Raw genomic sequence first — 26,717 nt, forward strand, 5'->3', positions numbered from 1 at the left:
GGTTCGATAATGTTGGGGTACTCTGAAGTTTCCATTCTTCTTCATGTTCACTTCATTAGGTCCACAGGCCTGGACCTTTGCTCCTGTTGGCTCTATTCAGGCTGGGGTCCACAGTGATGTGTGGGCTCTGGCCTGATCCCTTTTCTGTAATGCTCACTGGCTGCTTTGGATTTGGTGGATGGGGTCAGAGAGCTAATCCCCCGTCACTGGTTATGGAATGTGGAGTCTCCTGAAGCCAGTGTCCTTTAGGCCCAGTTTTCTTCATAAACTTGTGTTTGTTAGGGGTGGGAAGGGATGGTGTTGTTTTCTTGTTTTGTGCATTTAGAAGGGGAGAAATTTATGAAACCCAGTTTGGGTACTTGTCACTAACGATTTAGGTTAATCTGAGATCATAATTCAGAGCAAAAAAATTGCCTGTTTGTCCAGCAAAGGCAAAAGATTTAATTTGATATTATAATGAAGCGAAATAAAATGAGAAGAAAAGGTATGGTAATACTTAAGTGTGGTAATTAACTATGTGCTGTGTTGCTGTGAGGTATGTGAACCCACACCAAGACTCCTCCCCACCTGCCAAACACACAAAGGTCTGAATCTCTGTTTTAGAGAGACAGGACTTTATATTGTCCAAGCTTCCTTGAAAAAGGAGTTCCTTCTGAAATTTTCAATAACCAGCAATGTATACATTTAGCTCATTTTGTTAAAGGTGACGAAACTAATGCTTTGTGATTAACTTTAGCAACTGAAAATAAAAATGTATTCAGAGAGATTAATAGCTTTACTTTTTTTCTTCTTGAGCAACAGCTCCCTACTGTAAATAAAGGGAGTTGTGAAATAATTTGAGGACTAAATAGCGAAACCATTTCCCAGATTCTGCTTACTGCAGAATGAAGTTCTACATCAGTTTATCTACTTCAGAAAAGATGAAGGCGAGGAATGAACCGTGTCATCTTTTGAGTTAGTTAGCTTCCAAGGCACTTGGGTATTCCAAGATGATAGCATGGCTCCTGACATGATTAGACAGTAGTGCAGGCAGGGCTGGTTCCATCAAAAAGAGGAAAGTCTGGACTTTTGGTAGCAGTAGATATTCAGTCTACTTGTGCAGTATTGATCAAGAGAAGTCTGATGTGTCAGAAAAGTTGTCCCTATAAAAATGGAGAAATGCTTATCAGGTCAAAAGAGAAACACTTCTCCAAGTATGCTGGCCAGCTGCCAGCAACAGGGTTCCTGTAACTTTTTGGACTTGTGGAGGAAAACCAGCTTATCCTAGAGAATTCATATGAGTATAGTCATTGTGAAACTTCAGGATAAAAGCCGACACCAGAATACATGAAAGGAGAAGTCTTATAAATCAGTTTTGTTTTGTAAGGAAACTGAGGGTCGAAGACAGTGGGTGAACAATTAATTCTGGTGATTCTTCGAAGGTTTCTCACCTGTGGCTGTTAAATTTATCAATTGACCCTGAATAAATTTCTCAGACGGAAAGGCTACAAACTGCTATAATTAATCTGTTTGATTTTTTTGTATCTTCTTGTAGGTCGTACAGATAATGATTGTGTATACTATTCACACATTTTTACCATAAATACTAAAATAGAAATGGTGGCATTCACAAAATTTTTTTTAGAAATTTTGAATTACAAATTTAATAGATGATATGATACCCCCAACCCCCATTTTGGTAAGCAAGAAATTAGATGTCTAAGAGGTATAAAAGAGGCTATACAAAATATACACTTTCTCTATGATGCCTTAACAGGACTAGCATTTAAATTTTCCCTTTCAAGACTCATTAAGAAAACTTAGCATGTACCTTCATCCTTGCTACAGTCCTTATAGCAAACAAGGGCTGGTGCTTTTTGATAGCAGTAGTGGGAATGGAGACCTAGTTCTGCCTTAAATTAGCTGTATAACCTTGGGGCACATATAGGCTTTGACTTCTCTGAGCCTCAAGTTTCTTAAAAAGAGGGGCATTGGATGAGATCAGTGTTTCTCAACATTTTAAAAGCCAAGCCCTCTTAGCTGTCTTTGGTGAATGTAAAAATACTGACCCCGCCTCCACTCCCCAGACCCATCTCTCGGGATCCTGTTAGACTTCCATTTGAGAATTATTTGACTGTGTGAGCTGATGTCTCTTTCAGCTCTAACATTTTGTGATTCTGAGTGATAATTGGATTGGAAATCAGATAAACAAAGATTTTTTATCTCATTTTGTGAATAGATGCAGTTTGCTCCTCTTAAGGCTGGAAAGAAACCTTTCTAAAATTTATCCTCACACACCAAGCGTACTTCCTGCCTTCAGTGCTGCCTTTTGCATGGACATCACGAGAAGCTTGCTAGGACTGCAGAATCTTGGCCCCTCCCAAATGACTTGAGTTGACATCTGCATATTTACAATGAAGGTGGTTCCTGTGAACATCAGAGTTTAAAGGCAGCAGACCACTTTTAACCTGCAAGTTGTAATATTAGTGAGATCTCAAATCAGTTCAGTAGATTGCTATTAGCATTACTTTAAAAAAAAATAGATGAGAAAATATAATACTAGGGTACTTTGCAGATGATAAAGGAAAATAACTCATAAAATTTTTGTTTCAGTTCTATATGTCTGCACCTGTATTATATACACAGAGTTGAGATCTCAGGCAAAAAAAAAAAAAAAAAAAAAAAAAAATTTAGGTGGATCCCAGGCAAAAAAGTTTTTTTAAAAAAAGCAAGTGTGTTTTGTAGCAGAGGCAGTGTACCTCAGAGACAACTATGTACTGAACCCCTTCTGTTTACATACACACTAGCCACACAGAGATTTACAGAGACACATAGCAGAGTTACAGAATCAAAAGCTCTTCTACCCTTTTTATCTGCATTGTAGCAGATGTAAGCTGCTGGATTTTATCGTGAGAAAGAAAAAAATAGAATTGTTAATTGTTGGATAATAGCTCAAAACTTTCTCCTGTTAGTGTTTTACTTAGGCTGTGTACAAATCACAACACTGTCAGATAAGATTTCATTTTTATAAATTATTATAGGGAGATTTCAAATACTTGTTCAATTTCCTGAAAGTACAGATAATGCTCTTTTTTTCCAAGGACTAATTTGTTTAAGTCATAATACCGTAAGGTCATTCACATGTCCCTTTGCATCTTTTAAAAAAATTAACTAGAATAAATTCATTTGGTGTTTTTTTCTTTAGATAAGCTGACTCATGATTTTTCTTACTTTAATGTTTACTTAATCATTTTACAATACTTTCAGTAAGTATTGTTTAATGTGAAGAAAGTTTATTTTAAAATTGTTTATTTCTACCCTGAAGACTTTGCAATCTTGGTGATAATTTTTTATGTATAAGAAATGCTAGGAGAAGATACAAATTATACTCTGCATGGACTTTAAAAGCAGCTGGAAGGAAGTTGTCAACACTGGTAGCCTGACTTCTTTGGGGTGAGGCAGGAAATTCAGAGCATTGCAGAGGTGTTCTGAACTGTCCTGATAAAGGTAATGCTGCACTTCCCTTGGGAAGTTTTTTGTTTTGTTTTGTTTTGTTTTTAACTTATTTTGAGCTGAAAGGAAGAGTTTGTTCTTGTCCCCTTCATAAGTCTCTGTGTTGAGGAGGAAAATTGGCATGGATCTGAAAATCTCTCATCTAGGGCTGAGAAAGAGGAGAAAAACACTCTCCATCCACTTGCATTCAGAATCCAGAAGAGTAATTTTGTACCTGAAGTTGGACAGGATTTTATATTTACCACATTCTAATAGCTGGCTGCTTGGAATATAATTGGCTTATTGTTTTGAGTTATCTTTTAAGGTGGTCGTGGAGCTATTACATGGTCCCTTTATATATAAGAGATTAAACACTGTGAAATGCAAATTTTTATACTGATGTCACATTGAAACAAAAAGATGCCAGGCTATTAACCAATATAAAGTTTTGATAGATCTAAGTTATTAAGGTAATTTTAGCTGTAATATTTTCACATTAGGATCACTGTAGTTTTGGAAACTGAATATTGTGTCATTAAAAAATGTTCCTTTAAACTTTATTAGCGATTTTAGTATAGCTTATGTATCAGTGCCTGGCCTAAGTGGTGTAGGAAAACCGGACTATGATTCCAGCCGGTCTGTGAGCTGCTCCATGAAATGGTGTAACTTCCTTCAGTCTGCCTGTTTAACCTCATGCTCCATTTCTCTGGCTATTTGGCAGACAGATAAGAGTACTGAAGAGCCTGGCTGGGTTCTGCCTTGATATGCCTTAACTGGAGATGGCAAGAAGCATTTATTCCAATGTTAGAATTTGAGAGTTGGAAGGGAGCTTACAAATCATCCAGTCTTACCCACTCATTTTCAGGTGAGGAACTGAGCCGCCCAGAGATGATGATATGCCAGTTACTGGCCAAAGCAGGATTTGAATCCAGGTATTCAGATTTTCCCATACAATACTTTTTCTTTTCTATATACTTTTCTTATGTTCCCCACAAGCTGTCCTCTTCATTTATCATCTTCAAATTCTCTTTTCTCCCTGCGAGACTCTGTACAGTAATCTGTGACACCCTATCCATATTCTGTCATTGATTTCTAGGTTATCCTTCCGCCTTCCTAGTACCCCCCCCCCCCCCAGCCGAAATCAACTCACCCTAGTACTCTCTGAATCTACCAAGGTTGGTCTTTACTGGCTTTCCTGGAGAATGATCCTTCCTGTCTGTATCTTTGTTGCCTCCTCTCCTCCTGTCCCAGCACGCCCACCCCTTTCAGCGTTGCCATCCTCTTATTCTTAATGGCTTTCCATTAATATTCAGCTCACTCAGCTGTCTACCCCCTCTGAGAATCCTCTGCAACCTTTCTGTCTCAGGCCCTTTCATCCCTGATCTTCCCTTGGTTGAACTCCTACTATTTTTAGAAACTACCATGCCACACTATTATATGTGATACAATTAAGGGTAGATAAGGCCAGGAGCCCATGGTTAAAAGCTTTTTCTTCCTAATGAATGTGTTTTCTGGTAAGGCAGTTTTGAACCCATTGCTTAATCTCGCACTTCCTTTCTTGGCCCTCCAGTTTTCTGGTGAATTATTTAGATTTAACTCCTTCAGTCTGGTATTTTCATGTTGGGTTTTAAAAAATATATATATATATAAGACTTTGCTTTTTTAGAGTTTTAGGCTTACCAGAAAATTGAGAGGAAGGCAGAGTTTCCCATATACCTTTGCCTGTACACGTGCACAGCCTCCTTCATTATCAACATCATTCATCAAAATGGTACTTTTTTTTTTTTTTTTTTTTTTTTTTTTTTTTTTACCAAAGGTGAACCTGCATTGACACATCATAATCACTCAAAGTGTCATAGTTTACCCTAGAGTCCACTCTTGGTGTTTTGTATTCTGTGGGTTTGGACACATGTGTAATGACTTGTATCCACCGTTATAATATCATACAGAGTATTTTCACTGCTCTAAAAATCCTCTGGACTCCGCCTAGTCATCCCTCCCTCCCCTCAACCCCTGGAAACCACTGATCTTTTATTATCTCCATAGTTTTATCTTTTCCAGACTGTCATGTAATTGGAATGATATGATATACGGTCTTTTCAAATTGGCTTCTTTTATTTAGTAATATGCATTTAAGTTTCCTCTGTGTCTTTCTTTATGACTTGATAGCTCATTTTTCTTAAAGCACTGAATAATATTTCATTGTCTAGATATACCGGTTTGTTTATTCATCTACTGAAGGACATCATGATTGCTTCCAGGTTTTGGCAATTATGAACAAAGTTGCTATAAACATACATGTGCAAGTTTTAGTGTGGACGTAAGTTTTCAACTCCTTTAGGTAAATACCAAGAAGCATGATGGCTGGATCAATGGTAAGAGTATCCTTAGTCTTATAAAAACCTCCAAATTGTCTTCCGATGTGGCTGTACCATTTTGCATTCTCACCAGCAATGAATGCAAGTTCCCGTTGCTCCATGTTCTGCACAGGATTTGGTGTTGTCAGTTTTCCAGATTTTGGGCGTTCTAACAGGTGTACAGTGGTATCTTGTTTTAATTTTTATTTCCTGAATGATATCTGATGTGAAGCAGCTTTTTATACGTATGTTTGACATCTGTATATCTTCTTTGGTGAGGTGTCTGTTAAGGTTTTGGGCCCATTTTTTAAATCAGGTTGTTCGTTTTCTTATTGTCGAATTTTAAGAGTTCTTTGAGTATTTTGGATAAGTCTTGGTAAGAGGTACATTTCGCAAATATTTTCTTCCAGTCGTGGCTTATCTTGTAATGGTCTTGAAACTGCTTTTTGCAGAGCAAAAGTTTTTAATTTTAGTGAACTCCAGTTTGTCAGTTATTTTCTTCTTGGATTTTGTTTTTGGTGTTATACCTAAAAAGCCAACACCATACCCAGGTCATCCAGATTTTCCTCCTGTTATGTTAGGACTGTTTAAAGGTTTGCATTTTACATTAAGGTCAATGATCCATTTTGAGTTAATTTTGGTGAAGAGTATAAAAGGTCTGTGTGTAGATTCATTTTTGTTTGTTTGTTTGTTTGTTTTGTTTGTGGGTGTCTAGTTGTTCCGGCACCATTTGCTGAAGACATAATCTTTGTTCCATTTATTGCCTTTGCTTCGGTGTCAAAGATTAGCTGACTATATTTATGGAGGTTTCGTGTTTGTTTTTAATTCTCTCCCCTTAAAACTGCTGTTACAAAATCTAGAGGGAACAAACAGGTCAAGAACTTTGGTGTGTTTCAAGGTGGCAACTTGAGGGATCACTGGGATTCTTGAAAAGACCTCTGGAGGGAGCAGAACAATAGAGCTGTTTTGCATGCTGGAGCACAGAACCAGATCATTAAAAGATGTTTGAATGATAAGGAATCTAGTTTCTTGGTGGGACCTTGAAGGAAAATTTCACCTCAGAAATCACAAATTGTATTTATGGTATCTTTTCTGCTATAGATTTTCAGCCCTCGCTTGTCCTTTCTTCTTACTCCCTCCAAAGCCAGCACCTCTGGAGAGCTTGTCCAAGTTGTTTTAATTTCTAAGAGCTTTCCCCTTTTGGCTTAAGTTCATGTCCGCTTTTGGAACATGGTCTCCATTCAGTCAGTCAGTCATGTTGTTTCAGCAGATATTTATCTATTCAATGCAAGTCTTGACTTTTTTTTTTAATATGGAGACTAAGAAAATACTGCCATATTCATGAACTTAGGTAAAGAGATTTCTGTGTATAGATTGCAGCTTTACATGCAAGGATCAGTTTTGGTAGGTATCTTCAGGAATAGGAGAATATGAAGTGCGAAATCTATTGGAAATTTTTATTTTTATATTGTATTTGAATAGCTAACATAAAATGTGAACCTCTTTCCTTTGACAGATGTAATCCAGCCAGAAATATTGAATACTCTATTGCTCAGTTTCATAGTCTTTGAGGCTGCAAAGTTTGTCTCCAAACAAGGGTCAGCGACGATAGAACAAGTTTTATTAACTAATTTCCCATGTGACTTTAAACTTTGATATCCTAACATCAAATGGGATTAAATGATAATTGCCCATTTGCCTTTTTCCCCACCTTATAGGTAAGAGCCTATATGTCTGTAGGGGCACTACCGTTCTTCATTAATATAGGTGCTCTCTTTTCTCAGCCTGAGCTACCCGGAAGAACATCTGCTTCCTGTCCAGTTTCTCATCTCTCACTAATTTGCCTCCTACTTCTCAACATTGTGTACTTCCCCAGCTCCCTGTGCCAGGAACTTTATCTTTCTCGGATACTATTCCTAGCTCTCTTTGAGCCACTCTAAGAGGAAACAAAATATCCTAACTGTGGTGAAATTGGCCCATTTGGATGCTTTCCCCACCCTCCTGTTTGATAATTCCCTTAAGCTGTTAAATTTCTTTTATGTCTTGAAGGTTATGGAGAGGAACAGTGTACGGAAGTAGTGTAGTATACAGTATCTTTATGTAATACACAATTTCTGCCAGGCTTGATATATATCCTGGTGAAAATTGTACTGTTCCATAGTTTACATCTGTTCTCACAAGCAACTGTAGTGATGGTTTTTCTTTCTGGATAAAGGAAAGAGTTTATATGTTAACTTTCCCCTACTGTTTTGTTTGCGATGGTGAGGTAGGGGTCGGTGTGTGTGTGTGTGTGTGTGTGTGTGTGTGTGTGTGTGTGTGTGTGTGTGTGTGTGTAGAGGGGATTGCAGGGTAGGAATGAGGATTATGGATTATAGCCTTCTTGAACTATAAGGATTGGTAGCCTTAAGGAAGATTTGAGAGTAATTAAAAGGCAGATTCTATGTTTCCTTTCCCTTCAAAATGTATTAAAATTTTTAGGGAAGTTACTAAGTAAGGGGAAGAGGGAGAGGACAGCTTTGGTTATCAGATTGGTCAGAGCACTATTCTTTAGCTCATTAAGAAAATAGGAAGGAAATGAGACAATAGAATTTATAATGACAGGCCTTTATTTTTTGATTGTCTTTGCTGAATAGAAATCTACAACAATGCACATAATTACTAATATATTTTAGTTCACACATGGTTAGTTTTTGGCTTTTTTGTAAAAGACTTCTAGACGTGCATTTATGTAGAAGAGACTGTTTAGCGTGCTGCTGGATTTGGGGTGTGATGCAATGGAGAGGGAAACAGATTACTATGTGTATACTTGTCATGTGCCTGTTGTTGATCATCCTGTCTTTAGTGTAGAAGGCGAGTGGGCCTTCCTGGTGGGATGGAGGCATCAGAGATGTCCACACAGGAAGTCCTCCCTGAGTACTTTCCACACAGGAAGTCCTCCCTGATTGCTGACAAGCAGTCTTCCTGCTGGTGCCCACACCCACTCAGCAGAGAAAGCCTGCTAATACAGCCACCCCCTTCATTAACCAGTTTTGTTTCTTTATCAGTTTTGGCATGCAACTAAAGCCCAGATAATGTTAACATGAAAACTGAATTAGCTTGTTTTCCCTGCTTTTGAATAGACAGCTTTGATAGATAGCTCCTTTACCTTACCCGAAGCAGGGAAATTGGATCGAAAAGGCTAAGATAGGCTACTGCGCCCTGGGATAGACTACTGGTGCCAGGATAGGTCAGCACTTAGCTGTGGTCTTCCAGTCACATAGTTCCTTAATTAGGTTGAACTCGGGTAAATTAGCTACAAACTTCAACCAAGGGAGGGGGTGGTCTTTTCAAATTCCAGGGCAGCTTAGGAGCTTTGAGAGGCAAAGTGTGAAAAGATAACCACTGAAGAAAATGGAGTTTGGTAAAATGTCCCTTTGTAAGCTTTCTTTTCTTTTTAATTCACCGTTTGTGCTATTGAGGCATAACTACAAAGTGTAATTGCTTTGAATTAATCAGAGACTTCTGGAGTTAAAGACTCGTCAGAGCATTTCGACCTGGGAGTGAGGGATCAATTCTTCACTCGTTGAGTTGAGCTTTCCTAAAATGCTGACGCCGATGTTCAGTCTTCATACACTGTAGCTTTCAAAAGTTGCAGAACATTTTTGCTAATGAAAAAATAATATGGTAGAATTTTTAAAAACAATCTTTTTAAAGCTATGTTTGTTAAACACACACACACACAGGCCATGTGATCGTTAATTTAAAGACTCCTTTGACACTTTTTCTTAGGAAAACATAGCCACCAATGGTATTGTCATATTTTAGGTAAACTTGGATTTAGTAACTAAGTTGCAGGAAGGGTGAGCACAGGAAAATGAAAGACTACGGGTAGGGCATTTAGGACTGTCAGTTGACAGTGTTTTGGAGTACCATTTAGAGTGCCATTTCAGGGCTCTCTGGCTTTATTGTTCCACAGACCTGAGTTAAAATTGCAGACCCGCCACCTACTAAATGTGTGACCATGCAAATTACTTAACGCCTCTTGAGGCTCAGTTTCCTAATCTGCAGAATGGGAGGGCAGTAATTCACCTGCCTTGTTTGGATTAAGTGAGATGATGCACATAAAGCACAGTGTCTGGCATGTATTAAACATGTAATATAGGAAAGTAATAATTAATCATGCTTTAAAAATTATCATTAACCCATTCTGAATAGTAGTAATCAGCTTTATTGTGTTTGAATTTTCTTCTTTGAACATGTGTCCAGTCTTTATTAGGACTTAAAATTTTAATTTCAGCAAGTTGTGAAAACCTAAATCTTTGATATAAAATTTTCTGTACCAAGAAGTAAAACATTGGTAACCTAGAATAATTCAGTGCTTCTCTCTTTCAGACATCTTTCTCTGTCTTAAGCTAGTTCTGGGAAAGAGTTGATATTAGGATAACATTTGAATTTGAATGTGTCTTATATAGGATTCAACAGAGGCCTCATTTTCACAGTATATTCAGGAACCTTCTCCCACCTGGGATCCGAGTGCTAGAAGATTTCTTTCTCCTTAGGGCAGAACAGAAGGGAAGAGGCGGGGCACAGGCTGCATATGCTCCCCACCTACTTTCCAGGGTCGGAAAATATTACTGTAATAAATATGGAGGTCTGTCAAAGATATTTTAAATCAGTGGTGTGAATCCTGAGATGTAAGTCATGGTTCTACTTCTGCTGAAGATAAATACATAAATAAAGACCTACTACCTTCATGTCCAAATAATCTCCAAATAAATCACACCCCCAAAATGTTTCTCGTAATCATGTAAGTCCACACCTGGCTCTCCACTTTCTACCCCAGAGGACAGCAGAGATTAGTGCTGGTGCAGACTGGGCATGCCTCTTTAAACATGTGTGATGGTTCATTTGCTTTGTGTGGGTATAATCCCACTGAGAGATGGGGATGGACCAGACCCATAGATTCTTTCAGACTTCTCCCAGTCTTACCACCAAGTATCCGTGTTTGATCCCCGAGCAGCTGTGCTAAACATACCATCTGGGTCCAACTGCAGAGAACAGTGTAGTTTGTGGCAAGGACAGGTTCTCGGACATTAATCAGAGATGATTTAAGAAAAAATTCAGTCTTGCCTAGCTTTGTCTACAACTATAAGGTCTTTGTAAATCGGAGGCTTGAGAAAGGCACAGTTAACTCCTCTCCTCTGTTAACTGAAGTGAGAAATAGGGGATGCCTGGCTGATTTCAGGTCGCAACTAGCAGATACATTGCGTGACTTTGGAGAAGGAATGCAGGCCTTTGTGTGGCATGGCTGGCTGGCTGGCTGGCTGGGGTGCCACCTGTGGCAGAGCAAGGGACAGGGCTTATTCTTAGTTTTACATCTAGAAAACAAACTCTTCATCCCTTAGAGAAAACCCAGGGATGAGAAGAAAGGGTATGAGTGCAACTGCTTATTAAGACTGTAAATCAACAGATTTAAGAAGATATGATCTCAGGCAGGATTTTTCTTGAATTAAGCAGTACTGATATTCCTGGTTCAAAGTCATCCTTTATTTATGCATTGACTACGGTTAACCTTTTTCTTTAGATAAAGTGGTGTTTGGACTCGATGATCTTAGCAAGAACTGTGGGCAGTGAGAAGACCCAGCATAGTATAGGACATGAAGAAATGGTTACATGTTAGATTGCTGAGGATTAGTGTGTTGGGACACTGGGGAATTAGGGTGGTCGTGGCAGAGACAGGGTACAGAGCCAGATATCTATCGTGGATAGTTGAGATTGCTCACCAGCTAAGCAATGTTACATTCATTGCCAAGGGGGTCTGATTTTCGAACTTCTCAAAGTGAAATTTAATTGTGTCTTAGATATACCTGATTTTCTTGTTTGTGATAGTGAAAATTAAGCTTCAAGATTTGAAATTTTCGTTGAATGTCTAGTAACCATTTGATTGTTAAGCGATGTCCTTGGGTTAGTGTATTTATTATTTAGAAGATGAGAGGTGAAAAAATTTTTTGTGCTGTTGTGAAACTGCTGAGCATTTGCTGTGAGGACACTTTGGGGTGTGTTCATTTCCATCTTAAACTGAACCATTTAACTTCCTCAAAAGTCATGTGTGCGGCATAGGCACAGAGAAGTGTGTGGCCACTTTCGATTGGTTAACAGAGACTTATCTGTTGTGAGTATGGTTTTGGACATTCTTCCTAGGTGGCTGCTAACTGTGAAACCACACTGAACCCTTAGGCGCAGGCCTTATAAAAATTATGTTGGTTGCTCTGAGGCCCGGGAAGATTTCCAGCCACTTCACCATTCTCAGAGGGGTTAAATTTCACAAGGTTAGCCAGAGCAAAAGGCAGCATGCCTGAAAACCTTATCCAGATGTCTCAATGAAGTGTGTGCCTGTCTTTGGACTTGGTGAAATCTTCCTTATTTGAGCATCTTGATTGAACTCTGACTTTCTTATACTTGAAGAGTAATCTTTTTTTTTTCCCCACCAAGAGTCAATAAAATGATCAGCAACTTTCAATCAAATGTTCTTTTCAAAAGTTTAGTGGTTTTCAGATTATTGTGTATTAAAATATTATCACATAACTTCATTTTGAGTCTCAATAGATGTATTCCTTAAAAATGTGTGAATAAATTAATCTTACATAAATTTAGTCATATTTAAAGTGCACATAGAGAATAGTCTACTGAATAAATCTGATTATTAATTTCGTGTTTGAAGGAGAGGGCTTCTTCGGGAGAATGAACAGATCTTTTTTAAGGTGTAAATTAAAGTGTTTGTATTAAATAGCTTAAGATAATCTGTATTTATATCTTGGTAACTTCATTTTATTTTGGAGCTCAAGCAACCGAATGGTGCTAAATACCTTCCATCTAGTGTTGTTCTAATGCTCGATCTTTGTTTTTCAGCAGTCTCTGGTCCCAGCCCACCCCATGGCCCCTCCCAGCCCCAGCACCACCAGCAGTAATAACAACAGTAGCAGCAGTAGCAACTCAGGATGGGATCAGCTAAGCAAGACAAATCTCTATATCCGAGGACTGCCTCCCAACACCACGGACCAGGACCTGGTGAAGCTTTGTCAACCGTAAGTAGCGGTAGTTCTTGTTGTTTTTAGCTGCTAAATATCTCTTTGATCATATTATAGGGTGATATAAATTGTGTTATACGAGAGGTTCAGTACAAGACAAATCTGTGAATCCTCATTATCGATGTGGTGACAGAGCTTCCAAGTTCCAAGTCCTTAGACATTTATTCAGTCAGCATTAACATCAACAAAATGCCGGCATAACAAAATAAATTGGAACATTTTCTCAGTAGAAGTTGACTTTATTGGCATATGGAAATTAAAATATGAATTATTTAAACACTTATGGCTAGATCCTTTTGAAGAGTGTTCTTTCTTTCTTTCCTTTCCTTTTCCCTTTCCTTCCCTTTTTTTTACTTTTCCCTTTCCTTTCCTTTCATGGAAAACTTCTTGGGGGCCAATCTATCTCATAAGAGAAACTTTAGTTGTCGTTGTTTGTCAGAAAGGTGTAGTTACTGGCAACCCTGCGTGTGAAACTCTTAATTCCAGCCAGGAAATGGAAGTCTGTCTTCATTAGCCACCAGTACTCTTGTGGTTTGGGTTGTTCACCCTTATCTCTGGGAATTCTTATGCCCTTGTTCCTATTTCTATTCTCACTGCCACCCTTTCTGAGTGTTCTGAAGAAATGTGTGCATGTGTATAAAATTCCAAAACAAATTTATATCATATGCCAATGTTGCTGATGAATAGAATATAAATGTAATAATTTGCTGCAATTACATTTACTCACTAAGTAAGAAAGCACTAATTTAAACCAAGGAGCCAGAAGCACTATACAGTACAAGGATTATTGTATAAAGACTAAAAACCTCTAATGACTTTGAGCTATAAGAGCCTACACATATAAAAACATCTTTTATTTCTCCAAAGACAATAATGGTCCTTTACAAAAGGAATTTTACATAACTCTGAAGAAGATGTCCACTAGAGAATATTCCCTGAAAAATATTCCCATTTCTAAACATTTCATAATAGCATCTTGTTTCCGATGTCCTGCCTGGGTAAGGTAGAGATTTATTACTTCTGATTTTAAGAAAAAAAAATTCCATAACTTATATGGGCAATATTTCCCAGCTGGAATTAAAAGTGACATTGGGCCTTCCCTAAGAAGGTGGTGGTGGTTTTGCCTTGTTTTGTTTTTAGAGAGGGCGGGGCGGTGGGTGGTGCTTCTCCAGGCTCTGGAGAGCCTTCCCAACGCCATCACTCTTCGCACCCTCCCTGTGCTTTTCTCGTGTTACTCTTTTAATCATCCCTCTTGTACTCGGACTGCACCCTTTGCTTCCAGGACAGTGAAATAATGTCCTGTGCTAGGGACTGTCCTGAAAGAAGGTCCAGCTCTTAGGGTTCGTCATGGCTGGCCAGAATCAGAGGGAACTTTGCCAGGCACGCCCTGCCCGATTGCAGCTGTTCAAGACCACAAATAGGCCTTTTGCTATCTTGTCTGCTGCTGGCCTTTACTGGCGTCTTCTTCTGCTTTTGCAGCATAATTACAGGTAGATAGAGCGCCATAAAGTCTAACGAGCTAAAAATATAACTTCGTAGGAAACAGAAGAATGAAGCTAACCCTCAAATTGTTGAGGTGTAAGAGAAGGGAAAAGGATTTCAAAAGACAAATTGTTCCTCAGCTAGTTTTGAATGATATAAGATGAGTTTTAACTTCAAGAAGATAGACTTAAATAACCATAAAATAAGGGAGTGGTGTCATGTTTTATAGATAGTAAATATGCATCTGAAAAATTAAACCAGCAATTTTTTTTTATTGAATCATATCACATTCCAAATGCAGTAGAAGAGCATTATCATTTTTTTCTAGAAAATTTGTTCTTATTTTGTCGTTGGTCTCTTCAATGTATGTAAATGTTGCTCTCTTCTCTCTTATTAATAGCCCTCTCGCTCTCTCCTGTTATTTGTAGAAGCCCAGATTTGATATTTAACTCTAATGTTAATTTTTTTGATATATATTATACAGAGAGAAGGCATAGAATAAGAAAGGAACCCTATGTCAGTATTTGCTGAAAGCTTCATTCCGTTTAATAAATACCAGAGTTGACTCGCTGATAATTTCTTGTCTTAGAATGGAGAGAGAGAGAGAACAAAAAATGGCATTCCTGTTTTGGACTTAATTGTTTCCAATAAGGAATAGCTAGTTGGTGACATGGAAGTGACGAGAACCTTATGGGAAAGTGACTCATTCTTGAGCATAAAACTTTAAACCCAGTGGATATAATTAGAAATTTTAGAAAAGTGAGTATCAGAAACTTCTCAGAAAAGATAGCTATAAATTCATAGCTCTAAAAAATAGTTTTAGAAATAAAAATTTAGCACTGTAATTACAAATTGATCTGATAGTGATAGATTGCAGAAGGATAACAAGTAATTTGGATCTCAAGGGGGTTTGGATATTTAAGAGGGTTATCTAACAGAAAGATGTGAAAAGATACTTAAGAATGTGTATAATAGTGTCCTAATTTCATACAAATAATGAATGAGGTCTGAAGGCAAGAATAACATGAGGATTATGAAAACTGGAGAGGAAAGCAAAAATTTTTAAAAACCTGGGCTGGGAGTAGAATATACAGATGCTATAGTGTTAGAAGAAATGACAGTGAAAAAGCTGATGTTGTAATAACACAAGAGATGATTGTGGAAAAGCAGCCTCGTCCTAAGTCAGAGAGAGTCTCATGACGCTCAGAAGTATAGGTCAACATGGTTTAGTTAAGAGGAGAGGATGGGAGCTCCAGTTTTAGGTTATGAAAGGAGGTGACATCGACGAGCAGACAGGTGGTAAGGTGACATGGATTTTCAGGAGATAAATTTTCTAGGATCATTTAATGAAAGAAGCTGACCAGTTCTTGTTACCTTCTGAATTGCGAAGTGTGTATGAGAAATCTTGTTCGGACCTCATGACAACTCCCAGCTGCTGCAACTTTGTTTCCTATTTCTAAAAAGTCATCTGCTCCAAAACCACCACATCGGTACAGTTAACCAGCAAGTTTAGGAAATGGAATAATCTGGGAAACAAATGATGGATCTATTGCCCCTTGACCTTCAGCCATTCATAATTCTCTCCCTTCTGTAAAATCAAGCCAAAATACATTGTTGACTGTGTTACCGTTTTATTTATCTCATTCAGTCTTCCTAGGTGAATTTTCAGGACCTCACCTCAGGTGCCTCCCCATTTTCCTTTCTTGATTGTTGAAGGCCAAGTCTCTGCTCACCCTGCCTCCTTCTTGCTTGGACCTCACTCAACTCTCCTATTTCTTTTTCTGTGTCAGCACTTTACGACAGCATCTTATTTCCATGCGGTTTTATTCTCCCAAGTGTCTGTTACATTATTTAGCAGCATGTCTGTGATGATATGTCATGTTCATAGATTTCTCATCTACGTTGTAAAATCATGGTGCTCAGTATGGCAAGTTTTTGGTACCCTAGAGTTACCTACCACAATGCTAGGCAAGTACCTAATTCTCAATGAAGAGCCTGTAAAATGGGTGAAATAATGCTTATATCATGTGGTTGTGACTAGGTTTAAATCAAGTTATATAAGGAAAGGAACTGGTCTGCTCCTTAAAACACAGTCATCATTGAACAAACTAAAGAGAGGGAGAGAGAGAGAAAAACAGATTCATTAACTGCCAGCGTCCTCCTTGAGACTTTTGTTGGGGGAAGTGGGCGGCATTTGCAAAAGACTAGGTTCAACCTCTTGAGACCCACCCCTGATTTATTTTTGTCATAATAGTATTTCTTGCATGTAAAATCTTTCGTTGTATCTAAACTATCTTTTATGAAGATTTAAAAACAATATCTGTATACAAGGCTTGGTTCATAGTTATTCGTGGTTTGCAGTGGGAGCAAATGTGTGAGTCCGTGTTGGCCAAGACTAGGTAGCTTTAGTGGTTACGGTGGTAGTGACATCACATGAAAGTAGGTGACACAGTGTTCCAGCAACTTATGTTAAAGGAAGAACAGTTTATGGATATTAAAACAAAAGGGTATTTCCAGGCCTCCTACTTTGTACAGTCTTTCTCTGATTTCCACACCAGTCTCGATCAGCCATTTTTTCCCTTTCATTCACTAAATACCTTATTTATTTCTAACTACAATAAAACATCATTTTAAAACAAATGTGAAATTAGATCTAGCTTACACTACTATATAGCCAGTTACAAATTAAAAGGAAATATATTTGAAAATACAATCTTTCTCCCTACTTGTAATATTCAGTGCATTTTCATTTCTATATCTTTGTTTTCTGTTCCCTGCAAGTTTTCCTTATTCTTTTGAATATTATACAGCTCTTTAAAAAGCGAAACAGAAAAGCAGGACAGGTCAACAGAGGTAGACATAAACAACCAACGTCATTTAGGACAGAATAAAGTAAATATTATAATCAGTGCAGAGGTTTGTGGAAAGTCAGAGGAAGGCTTGTTATCAGGGTAGCTTTCAGTGAATAGATAACATCTGGACCTTAAGCAACAGGCAAGATTTCATGCTGAGTGGAAATAATAGAGTCCCCCAGGCCTTGGAAAGGGCCCAAGAGTGTGAGAGTGATTGAATGTGTAAGAAAGCACAAAGAATACATCTTGCTGTGGGAGCTGTCATTCAGGGATTGTTAGTGGAGAGTGTGGGTGTAGTGGAGAGTGTGGGTATAGCGGAAAGTGAGGCTGGGGGTTGGGGTACAGGTTGGGGCCATATTGTTAGCACCTTGAATAATAAGCTAAAAAGTTTGGAGTTTATTCTTCAGTTACAGATGGGGAGTTAGCCCTTGTAGGGAAAGAGAAGCATAATTCAGGTCCCCCCCACCCCCACCCTCCTTAGAATGATAATTCTGACAAAACTAGAAAGGTTGGCTTGGAGAAGGCAGTGTGGAAGCGGGCACTGGGAACATGGGTGTCTTGGAGATGGGAACATCTGGACTCAAGCACGATTAAAAATGACTGTAAGATTTAGGCTCTCAATAAACAGAAAACAAGTTATATTAATGGAAAGAGAAAGCGCAGGAAAAAAAATGAGGACAACTGTTAGGAAAATGGGCAACTTGAAATGATTATATTCTTTCTCTTTACATCTGTTTATCTCTATAACTCTAAAATTTCTGTGTGCTGAAAGTTGTTTTTCTTCTACCCTGTAATAAAATGATCAGCCCTTTCATTCTAGAATGATTAGGCTATTTTTCAAGTAAAATTTGGGAGTCGAAGGCATTTTAGTAAGATGAATATTTACCCAATTATGAAGTTATCGTCCATGTTTATTCTGAAAGTAACAATGGGCTTGCCCAACCCAGTATTCTGAAATCCCAGGTAAGTATGAAATCCTTTGGAAATTATAGAAACTACATAAAATGAGAGGACTTTACAATCAACACAATACTATAATCCTGTGATGAAGTAAGAAAAATCATTCTACCTGAAAGAGATCTGGTTCTCTCACTTTCAAATCAAATAGAGAATTTAATTTAGGGCTAGGTGACCCAAGGTCATTCACATATTCCCAAATGACAGTCCAAGAAGCCTGAGTTTACCCAGAGTTACTACCTTTATTTTAGAAAAGACACAACACACATGTACACACTCCACGTGGATTCTACAGTGGAGTATTCAGATAGCTATGTGACAGGAGAGACATAGGCCAAAGATTTGATAGTCTGCATTCAGTGTCATTCTAAAGTCAGTGTGTGAGTTTCACAAACCCAAAGTGCTTTATGTAGGGTTACATTAGAAGCTAATAAAAGGAGATGATCTCTTTTAAAAGTATGATCTATCTTTCAAGTGTTGTCTTACAGGCAGGTAGAAGTGGAGTCCTAGTGTGATGGTGGTGGTGGTGGTAGGTGGCAGTGCTGTGTATTTAACTCTCACACACCCGCAATGAAGGACTGAGAGATCGTTTTTTCTTTGGTGTTGACTGCACCTCAAAGCATTGAGTTTGGGCATATTGAACTGCGTTGTATTCCAAAGCCATTTGAGCTTAGGCTTTATAAGAGTACCGAAAACGGTATCTAGTGAATTTTTTCTCAGATTCTTTGAAAGACAGGGAAAGAAAAACTTATCAGAAATGCAGAATAGTGGAAAAACAGTTCTTCTCTAGACTGTGGCTTTTTATAAAAGTGTTCTTTATAAAATACTGGTGTACTATTTTTAATCCTCCCCCGAAGTGAAATTGAGTTAAGATGATTAGTTTAACATAGTTAATCATAGAAAGTTTTTCTCTTACTATGCTATAGCTTCTTGCCCATATATAGATTTTATTTACATTATAAATAATAAGATTTCTTTTAAGTTCCAAATGTTTTGTTCTGTAAAGCAGCTAATGTTTATCCTCTCAAGAGTTCAGTCTTCATTGACCTAGAAGATTCTCAATAAATAAAATACTAATAGCAATAGTTTCTGGGACTTGGCTTTTCCTGATATTGCGAGCATAATAGGATGGCACATTAATAAATACTAATGAGGGCTTAGACCAAGGAACTTGGGTATTTTGCTTAAAAGTGTGACCTAAGATGTGAAGTTTTCAGACTTTTTAAAAAGCATGCTAATCCAGAGTCAAAATTTTGAGTCACTGATTGTAATCTAACTCTCTCTTCATGGATAGTATTCCATTAAGGTCCTGTGTAGTCAGAGTAAAATATGATGCATTGGAGACTGAGGAAGATACCTCATGTTTGTGATCTTTTTTCTAAGAATAGAAGTCAAAGCAGATTTGAGATTTTAGGAGGAATAGAGTTAATGATATACAATTAGAGCAAAACTTTTTTGAAATATGGACCCCAGGTGATGGGCTCTGCTTCTTTGCTGGCTACCTGAGTCACTTCCCTCTGCCTGAGAGTACTCACAATTCAAATATATGCTACAGTAAAATGTAAAATAACTACAGGTCATATACTTTTGATGGTATCAGTAGTAGTTGAAATTTCAGATATTAATTATTGCCAATTACCTGCTGTATGCATGCATTTGGTATTTTGGCAGAAAAGTCTCGGTTATGTCTATTTTCTGATTTATCCTCAGTGTAAAATCTGCTCGTAGGCATGGATATTTAGAGACTTAGCTAACCCTCCTTACTGTCATTTGACCTTTTTCTGTAGAATTTCTTCTTGTTATTCCCAGGCATGCTAAGAGCCATCCTCCCCTGCATTGCTCAAATACTCCTCAAGCTGTTGGCAAACTAATTTTAATATTAGCCTTAGCAGAAGTTCATCGGGAAGCCAGCACTGAAGATAATGGCCATAACCACAAGAATTGTTTAAAGAGCATCCTCTCCTTCCCTGTGAGAGCAAATGGAATTTACTTTATGTCCATTCCATGTTTCTTTATATGAACCTTGCATTCCTATAGCATCAGCTTGGGGGTGTTTAACCAATATATGAAGGTGAAGGTAGTATCATCAGGAGTCAGGGCCTCTAAATTTTTATTTGGCAGTTGTGCTTGATTTCACTTAGAATTTCCTTATTGGGTTACCATTAATTCTAAAAATTTACAATCTCTTCCTTCATCTTTCCCCATCTTCATCTCATAATAAATGTATGTGAAAAATTCCAATATAATGTGTAAACACCTGAATAATACTTAGCAGTTAACGTTTGTCAGATGCTTACTATGTGCCAATAACTATGCCAAGTGTTTCATTATTTAATCCCAAGAACAGCTTTATGAGCAATATTATCATCCCTGTTTTAAAAATGAAGTTGAATGAGATTTCTTATTGCTCAGGATAATACGGCTGGCTGGTAATGGTGGAGCCAGGACCTGAGCTTATAGACAGTCTGACTCCAGAGCCTAAACTCTGTGAACCGCTGTTTCTACCTCCCCAAATACACCTGGAATGTAAGTTCACTATCCTCATCCTTCTTCCCTCATCAGTACCCATGTTCCTCTGTTTACCACAAGCTACAAGAAGACTCATTTCTCCAGGACCCCAAAATGAGATATTTATCCATGATAGATTGAACAAGATTTTATTGAAAAGTTAGCTTTTCTGAAGTCCTCCTGAATAGCCAATAGAATCAAAAACTTAAGTAAAGGAAGAAGGATGGAGGAAGAATTGGCCTTTCTTCACGCCTAACAAAATAATCCCTTTTAATGTAGCTGCTTATGTAAAACTCAGCTCCTGGTCAGCTGTCTCATGGGCAGCTTCCCCAAGGTCACACAGCTCAGAGAAGGTATATAATTGTCATTTGCCTCATGCCAGAGAGAGTTAGGGCATATATAAAAAAAAGAAACATTTTTTTTAGGGATCACAGTTTAACAGATCTAAATAACATTACATTAGAAAATAATAGATACAATATAGCATTGTAATTTTACTACAGTATAAATTTGATGATAACATAAAAGCAAGCCACTTTTGGAGAAATTAAACAAGTACGAATGGTGAATTCCATTTTTTATTAAGCATCATGCCTTTGATTTTGCTAGACACTGCACCAGACACATTTCCTGCCCTCAAGGGAAGTTCTTGTCTTGTGGACCAAAATGTAGTGTGTCATGTGAGAGATAGAAAGTGTAATACAGATTACAAAATAGAGAGTGACTGCATGTAATTGGGGGCATCGGGAAAAGCATGGCATTTGAATGAGTCTTCGGGCGGGGAAGCTTAGGTTTGCAGCCAGGACAAGCCTGATTGGCTGGCTGCCTGCCTTGTCTGTCTTCACTAGGGCCATATCATGAGAGATTTTAATCTCAGAGGAAGGCTTGTTCTTCACTGGAAAAGTAAGCGATACATACTGTCTCAGGATTTGCTCTTCCTGGAACGTGAAAAAGAGGGAGGGGTCCAAGGAGGATGATTCAAAGATGAGTGTAAGATTTTTAGTCTAGGAAACTGGGAATTCGATACCATTAACAGATTTGGGGATCAGGAAGAAGAGCTTCTTGCCTGGAAATTTTCACCCACTCACAGGAAACTTCAATTTGAATGCTTCTTTGCTTTATGAGTTTGTGTGTTCTTGGTGTGGCTATTAAATGGAAAGAAATAGTGCATCAGTTTCAGACTGGTGAATCTTTGGTGCAGAAGAGAAGCTAGTAATTAAACATGTTTATTCATCAGCTGAAATACCGTATATTAGAAACTTTCAGTAGATGCAGTCCTTGTGATATAAGATCTATATATTCCTTCAACATATAATTATTCTCTTAAATTTTTAGTTCAGTTTTGGTGATTTAAACTTTTTAAAAAGTTGCTTTTTGTTTAATAAAATGCTTTGCAACTCCCTTGATAGAAACATTTGGCTTCAGACTGGAGGCTTTTGAGAAGAGGTTTTGTAAAAGAGCTGTGGGACTGAGTTGGAGGAGAGGAGGATGAGTTTCCCTGAATGGGTTATCTAGACTTAGCGAGGAAGTACACTCATAACTCAAACAAACCTGACCAAGTTCATGATTCTGCCAGGGGTCGTGGACTCTTTCTCCTCCTGGCCATCTATGCACTCACTGATCTGGCCGTTCCAGGCTGAAACTTGTTTAAGTTGTCTGTGGGACCTGGACTTGTCTTCCTTATTTTCTCTTTATGCCATAGCATCTTCCTTCCTTTATTAAGTGTCAAGTGTCAGTGAGGGAGCCTGTATGAAAACCAACGTTTTTGGAGCACCAGCATTCATATGCATAGTGTTAGATTTCCAGCTTTACAAAGACCACTTTCTGAGAGCATAAGGACTGTCTCTTTAAAGATGAAACAAAGAGACAGTCAGTTGTGGTACTAGAAACAAATTAGGCTGCTATCCCATTTGGATAGGAGTGTGGATCCTTTCCAAGGGTTTTTCCAAAATGCTTCGTCTTTACCCCCAATTCTAACCCATAAATTATGAAAATGTTATTGTTATTTCCCCTTTATAGGCATAGTTTTAGCTTCAGTAGTTAATCTACTTAAATGGCCCTGTACAGTCAGTCTTTCTCCTCAGTTGGCTAGATACCATTTTGGTTCTGAAAATTTTCCTACGACCTCAGTATTCATCATCTTTTTTTTTTTGTTTGCTCTCATGCAATTAGCTGTTAAAAGCCAAAATCATTTAATTCTGACACAGGTTTTTGAGACAGAAGAATTTGAGCATTTATTTAATTAAAAAGTTTACTGTACTATTTTTCATCTCCTGGCTGAATCACAGAACTTTACACCTCTTCTAGTGAAGTGGCTGTTAATAAGGAGTGCTCATCAGAATTAAAATTTGCATACCCAGGCCCTTCAGTGGATTCTGAGTCAGAAGATTCAGAGAGATAAGCAGTGTAATGTGCAACTTACTAAAGAGCACACAGGCTGTGAAGCCTTCCACCTGGCTATGCCACTTGCTTGGGCAAATTTCTCAACCTCCTCGTGCCCCAGTTTCTTTACCTGTACAATCAAAATAATAATAGTACCTACAACACAGAATTTTTGTGAGAACTAAATGGAATAACACATGTAGAGTGCTCAGAACATTTCCTGGCACGTATTAATGTTATTGCCATCACTATGTAATTTTTAAAGCTTCCAGGAGGTTCCAGTGTTCAATCCCAGTTAAGAACTTCTGATTTAGTTCCCTTGAGGGTATAATTGAGAAAGCTGAGGCTCAGAGAAGGTTAAATAAGCTTCAAGTCAAAATTAAGAGGTGGCAGGCCCGGGAATAGATCCCATTGTCTCCTGAAACACCCACCTGTCTCTTTTGGCCTCTTTACTTTTCATGAGTGAATGTAAATTCTGTCCTCACTTCTGCCCTTAATTACGAGTATGGAACGTCTGCACTTCAGTTTCTTGCCAAAGAGTTTAACTTTTTCCTCTCCACTTCTAGTTCTTGTCAAAGCCGTTGGAAGAAGTCAAATTTATGAAGAATTGCCTGAAGGATTTGTAGTGCCTTTGTTCATCATAGAGCTCCCAAATTTTGTCATGGCACACATAGAAGAAGAGGATAGTATTTGTGTTGGTTTGGGTTAGGTTAGGTTAGGTTATGTTAGGTTAAGTTAGATTAGGTTAGGTTAGGTTAGGTTAGGTTAGATTAGATTAGATTAGATTAGATTAGATTAGATTAGAATAGAATAGAATAGATTGGTATATCCTCAATTGGCAAGGCAGCTCAGTGCTGGTAGTGACAGGCCCCACCCTGTCTCCAAGGGTTGATGGGCTCGGTATCTCCACATTTGTAATAGAATGACCCCACCAGAGGGATTTTAGAATTTTTTTTAGTAGAAAAGCCCTTAGTTAAATGAAATCTGAAAAAGAACTACATACATAAATATTTCACAGCAGTATTTTTAATATATATTTTATAAATACAGATTTATAACATTTATAAAAGTCATCAGGGAAAACAGTAAGGCAGCTTTGATTGAACTCGAAAATTTGAGATAGGGACTTCTTTCATGACAGTTGTAGAGCAGTGTCCGCAACTTTACATATCTAGACGTATATTGTATTCCATTTTAGTTCTGCAGTATTAGGAAAAATACTTGTTTACATCTATAGGTAGTCGAAAAGGTGATTTTTTTAACACTTCATTTTATCTTCCTAGTATCTACTAGAATTAATCTGATCCAGAAACTAGAAAGAATCAGGAATTTTTTGTTTTGACACTGAATTACAAATAATATAGCTACTCACATGCCTTGTGAGAGAGGTTAAATTCAGACCAGGAGCACCTAAAACTTACAGTCAGTACCAGTCTTAATGATGTCACTTTATTGTGACTCATCACGGTAGGCAGCTTATTATTGTACAACTGGCTCTTAGATCATGGCGAGGATATACACCAACTCGTCGTACCTGCTCTTGGCCTGTGATTTGTGTGAGCATATGCGTGCAGGTTGTTTGTACAACTTTATATGAATGGACATGTGCAGACTTGAATTTCTAGAATATTAGTGTAGAGTGATATCTTTCTGAATTAATGACTAATTTTTAAGAAGCTAAAATGTGCAGAGATGGCAGAGACACATTTTGTCCAGAGTCTTTGTTTAAAGTGACTTAATATGAAAATGGTTGCCATTGTGTTAAAATTCGTTGTACAGTATATTTGCTTGCATTTACTGTTTGTTTTTGTTTTTATTGGCTAAGAAATTCACACAAAAAGTTGGTGGAACTCCTAAAGCACCTCTTCAGAGCCTAAGTTGATAAACACTGTTCCAGGGAGTGTGGATTTTATCCTTGGATGCAACAGGTTGGCAGAGAGCCCTTTGTGTTATCCACATAGCTATTTGCCCTTGTGGAACGATGCACCAGCCCCCTTGTACTCGGGTCCCAAGTGGTAATTTGACCAGACATTGTATCTAGGGTGTGGTCCTCAGAAGACCCACATGAGGAAGCTCCTTCTGGCCGTAGACCTGAGATAAAAGGAACTTATCTTGAGCCCCAGACTTGCTTTTACACTAGTTGAGTACTCAATTTCATAATTGTATTTCCTTCTTATTTTGACTATTAGGAAGTTCTAAGCCAAATTTGCTTCCACCGTTGGCAGTCCTACAGAACCTCACTTTCTGGTTCACATATCTATGTAAGAACTCTGCTCCTGAGTTATTATTTTCCCTTCACCTTGAGCTCCATATCTATTTCTGTCTTATGGTGTTGCTTATATTCTTGCCAGCAGTCCCAAACTTTTTTGGAAAGAGGTATAAATAAATGTTCTCATGCTCTCTATTTAACTACCCCTTAAAAGATTACAGTAGTTGCAATGTTGTTTGGTCATCTCTTGTCATTTTGTACAGCAATCATGATTATCAAAGTGGCTCACTTGGGAATGCTGGTGTTTTCAAATATCTATTTCCATTGTAAAGGAAAATCTGATCCCTTCCCTTTATGGTCCTATAAAGACATAAGTATATGTACAACTGTCCCTGACTGTCAGTCAGAACATTAAAACCAGCATATACTCAAAATCATGATTTTCAGCTACTCCTAGCTTGATCAACATCTTTAGTAAAAGAAAGTTTGTTTGTTTGTTTTTTAATGAGCTTTTCTCACACCCATTCTCACTTGGAATTCACTTTGGCCTTAAACTAATTCATTATCCCTCTCTTTAATATTCAAAGACAGGAAACACACAGCAACTTGCCTGGCTATATGTTTTAGATATAGAAGCTAGTTTCACCTGTGTTTTGGTGACTTAAATCACAATTTAAAGTATTTGGTTCTAGCTTCTGAACCTTCTGTGGGCTATGCTTCTGATTTATTCTGTCTACTGTGAGTTCCTGACAAATTCCTTGATAAGTTCCCAGACTTGAACTTGAAGGAAACGTTCTTATTCTGGAAGTAGGTCATCATGTCACCGTTATTAGTTTCTTCTCTCCTTTTTTTTTGCTTTTCTTTTCGGATGTCTGTTGTAATAGCACCAGCCTTTATTGGCCTCGCATAGACAGTACTGACATATTGGTTATGAGTTTTTCAAGATTGGTGTTATTTCTTTACAGGGTCTATTTATACCCTAATCTTATTACATAGATTTAATGGTTTTCTGACTTCTGATACTGCCAAACCAGGGTTTTCTTTGTGGGCCCACCACTAACCACTGTCCAGGAGGAAAAATTTTAATGCTACGTTGAAGAGAAACGAGGCGGTGGTACTTCATAAGTGATTTCAGACTGCAGCAAATTAGGCCATTCTTTATTCTCCACTTGTTATTGCTGTTAATTTTCTAAACCTCCCCACCAGCCCAATCTTAGGAGTGCTGTTGCCATACTGGCACTGTTGCCAGAATGTGTCAGAATCCGAGCAGGTATTTTCATGTTATGGATTAATATGAGACATAAAAATAAACATCTTTGGGCATGTGCCTAAAATCTGTGTATGCTGCTACTGCCCACATCTGCACAAAATGTACAGGTAGGCCCTGTCTCAAAGTCAGGGTTGTCTTGGCTTTCCGACCCCAAGTGGCTTT

At 38.0% G+C, this 26,717-nt stretch overlaps 1 protein-coding gene across 9 annotated transcripts in view; it reads left to right on the forward strand.

The window, feature by feature from the left end:
- RBMS1 (RNA binding motif single stranded interacting protein 1) overlaps positions 1–26,717 on the forward strand; it is a 195,375-nt gene that overhangs the window by 99,509 nt on the left and 69,149 nt on the right. For 5 of the 9 annotated variants that reach the window (XM_036236518.1, XM_036236519.1, XM_036236520.1 and 2 more), the window contains exon 2: positions 12,717–12,892. In XM_036236518.1, the coding sequence (XP_036092411.1) occupies positions 12,717–12,892 (176 nt within the window). Of the gene's footprint in view, positions 1–4,385; positions 4,404–12,716; positions 12,893–26,717 lie in introns of those variants that run through there. The other 4 variants (XM_036236517.1, XM_036236525.1, XM_036236522.1 and 1 more) reach the window with 2 other exon arrangements.

The sequence above is a fragment of the Rousettus aegyptiacus genome, unplaced genomic scaffold (assembly GCF_014176215.1).
Source record: "Rousettus aegyptiacus isolate mRouAeg1 unplaced genomic scaffold, mRouAeg1.p scaffold_m13_p_2, whole genome shotgun sequence".
NCBI classification, from domain to species: domain Eukaryota; kingdom Metazoa; phylum Chordata; class Mammalia; order Chiroptera; family Pteropodidae; genus Rousettus; species Rousettus aegyptiacus.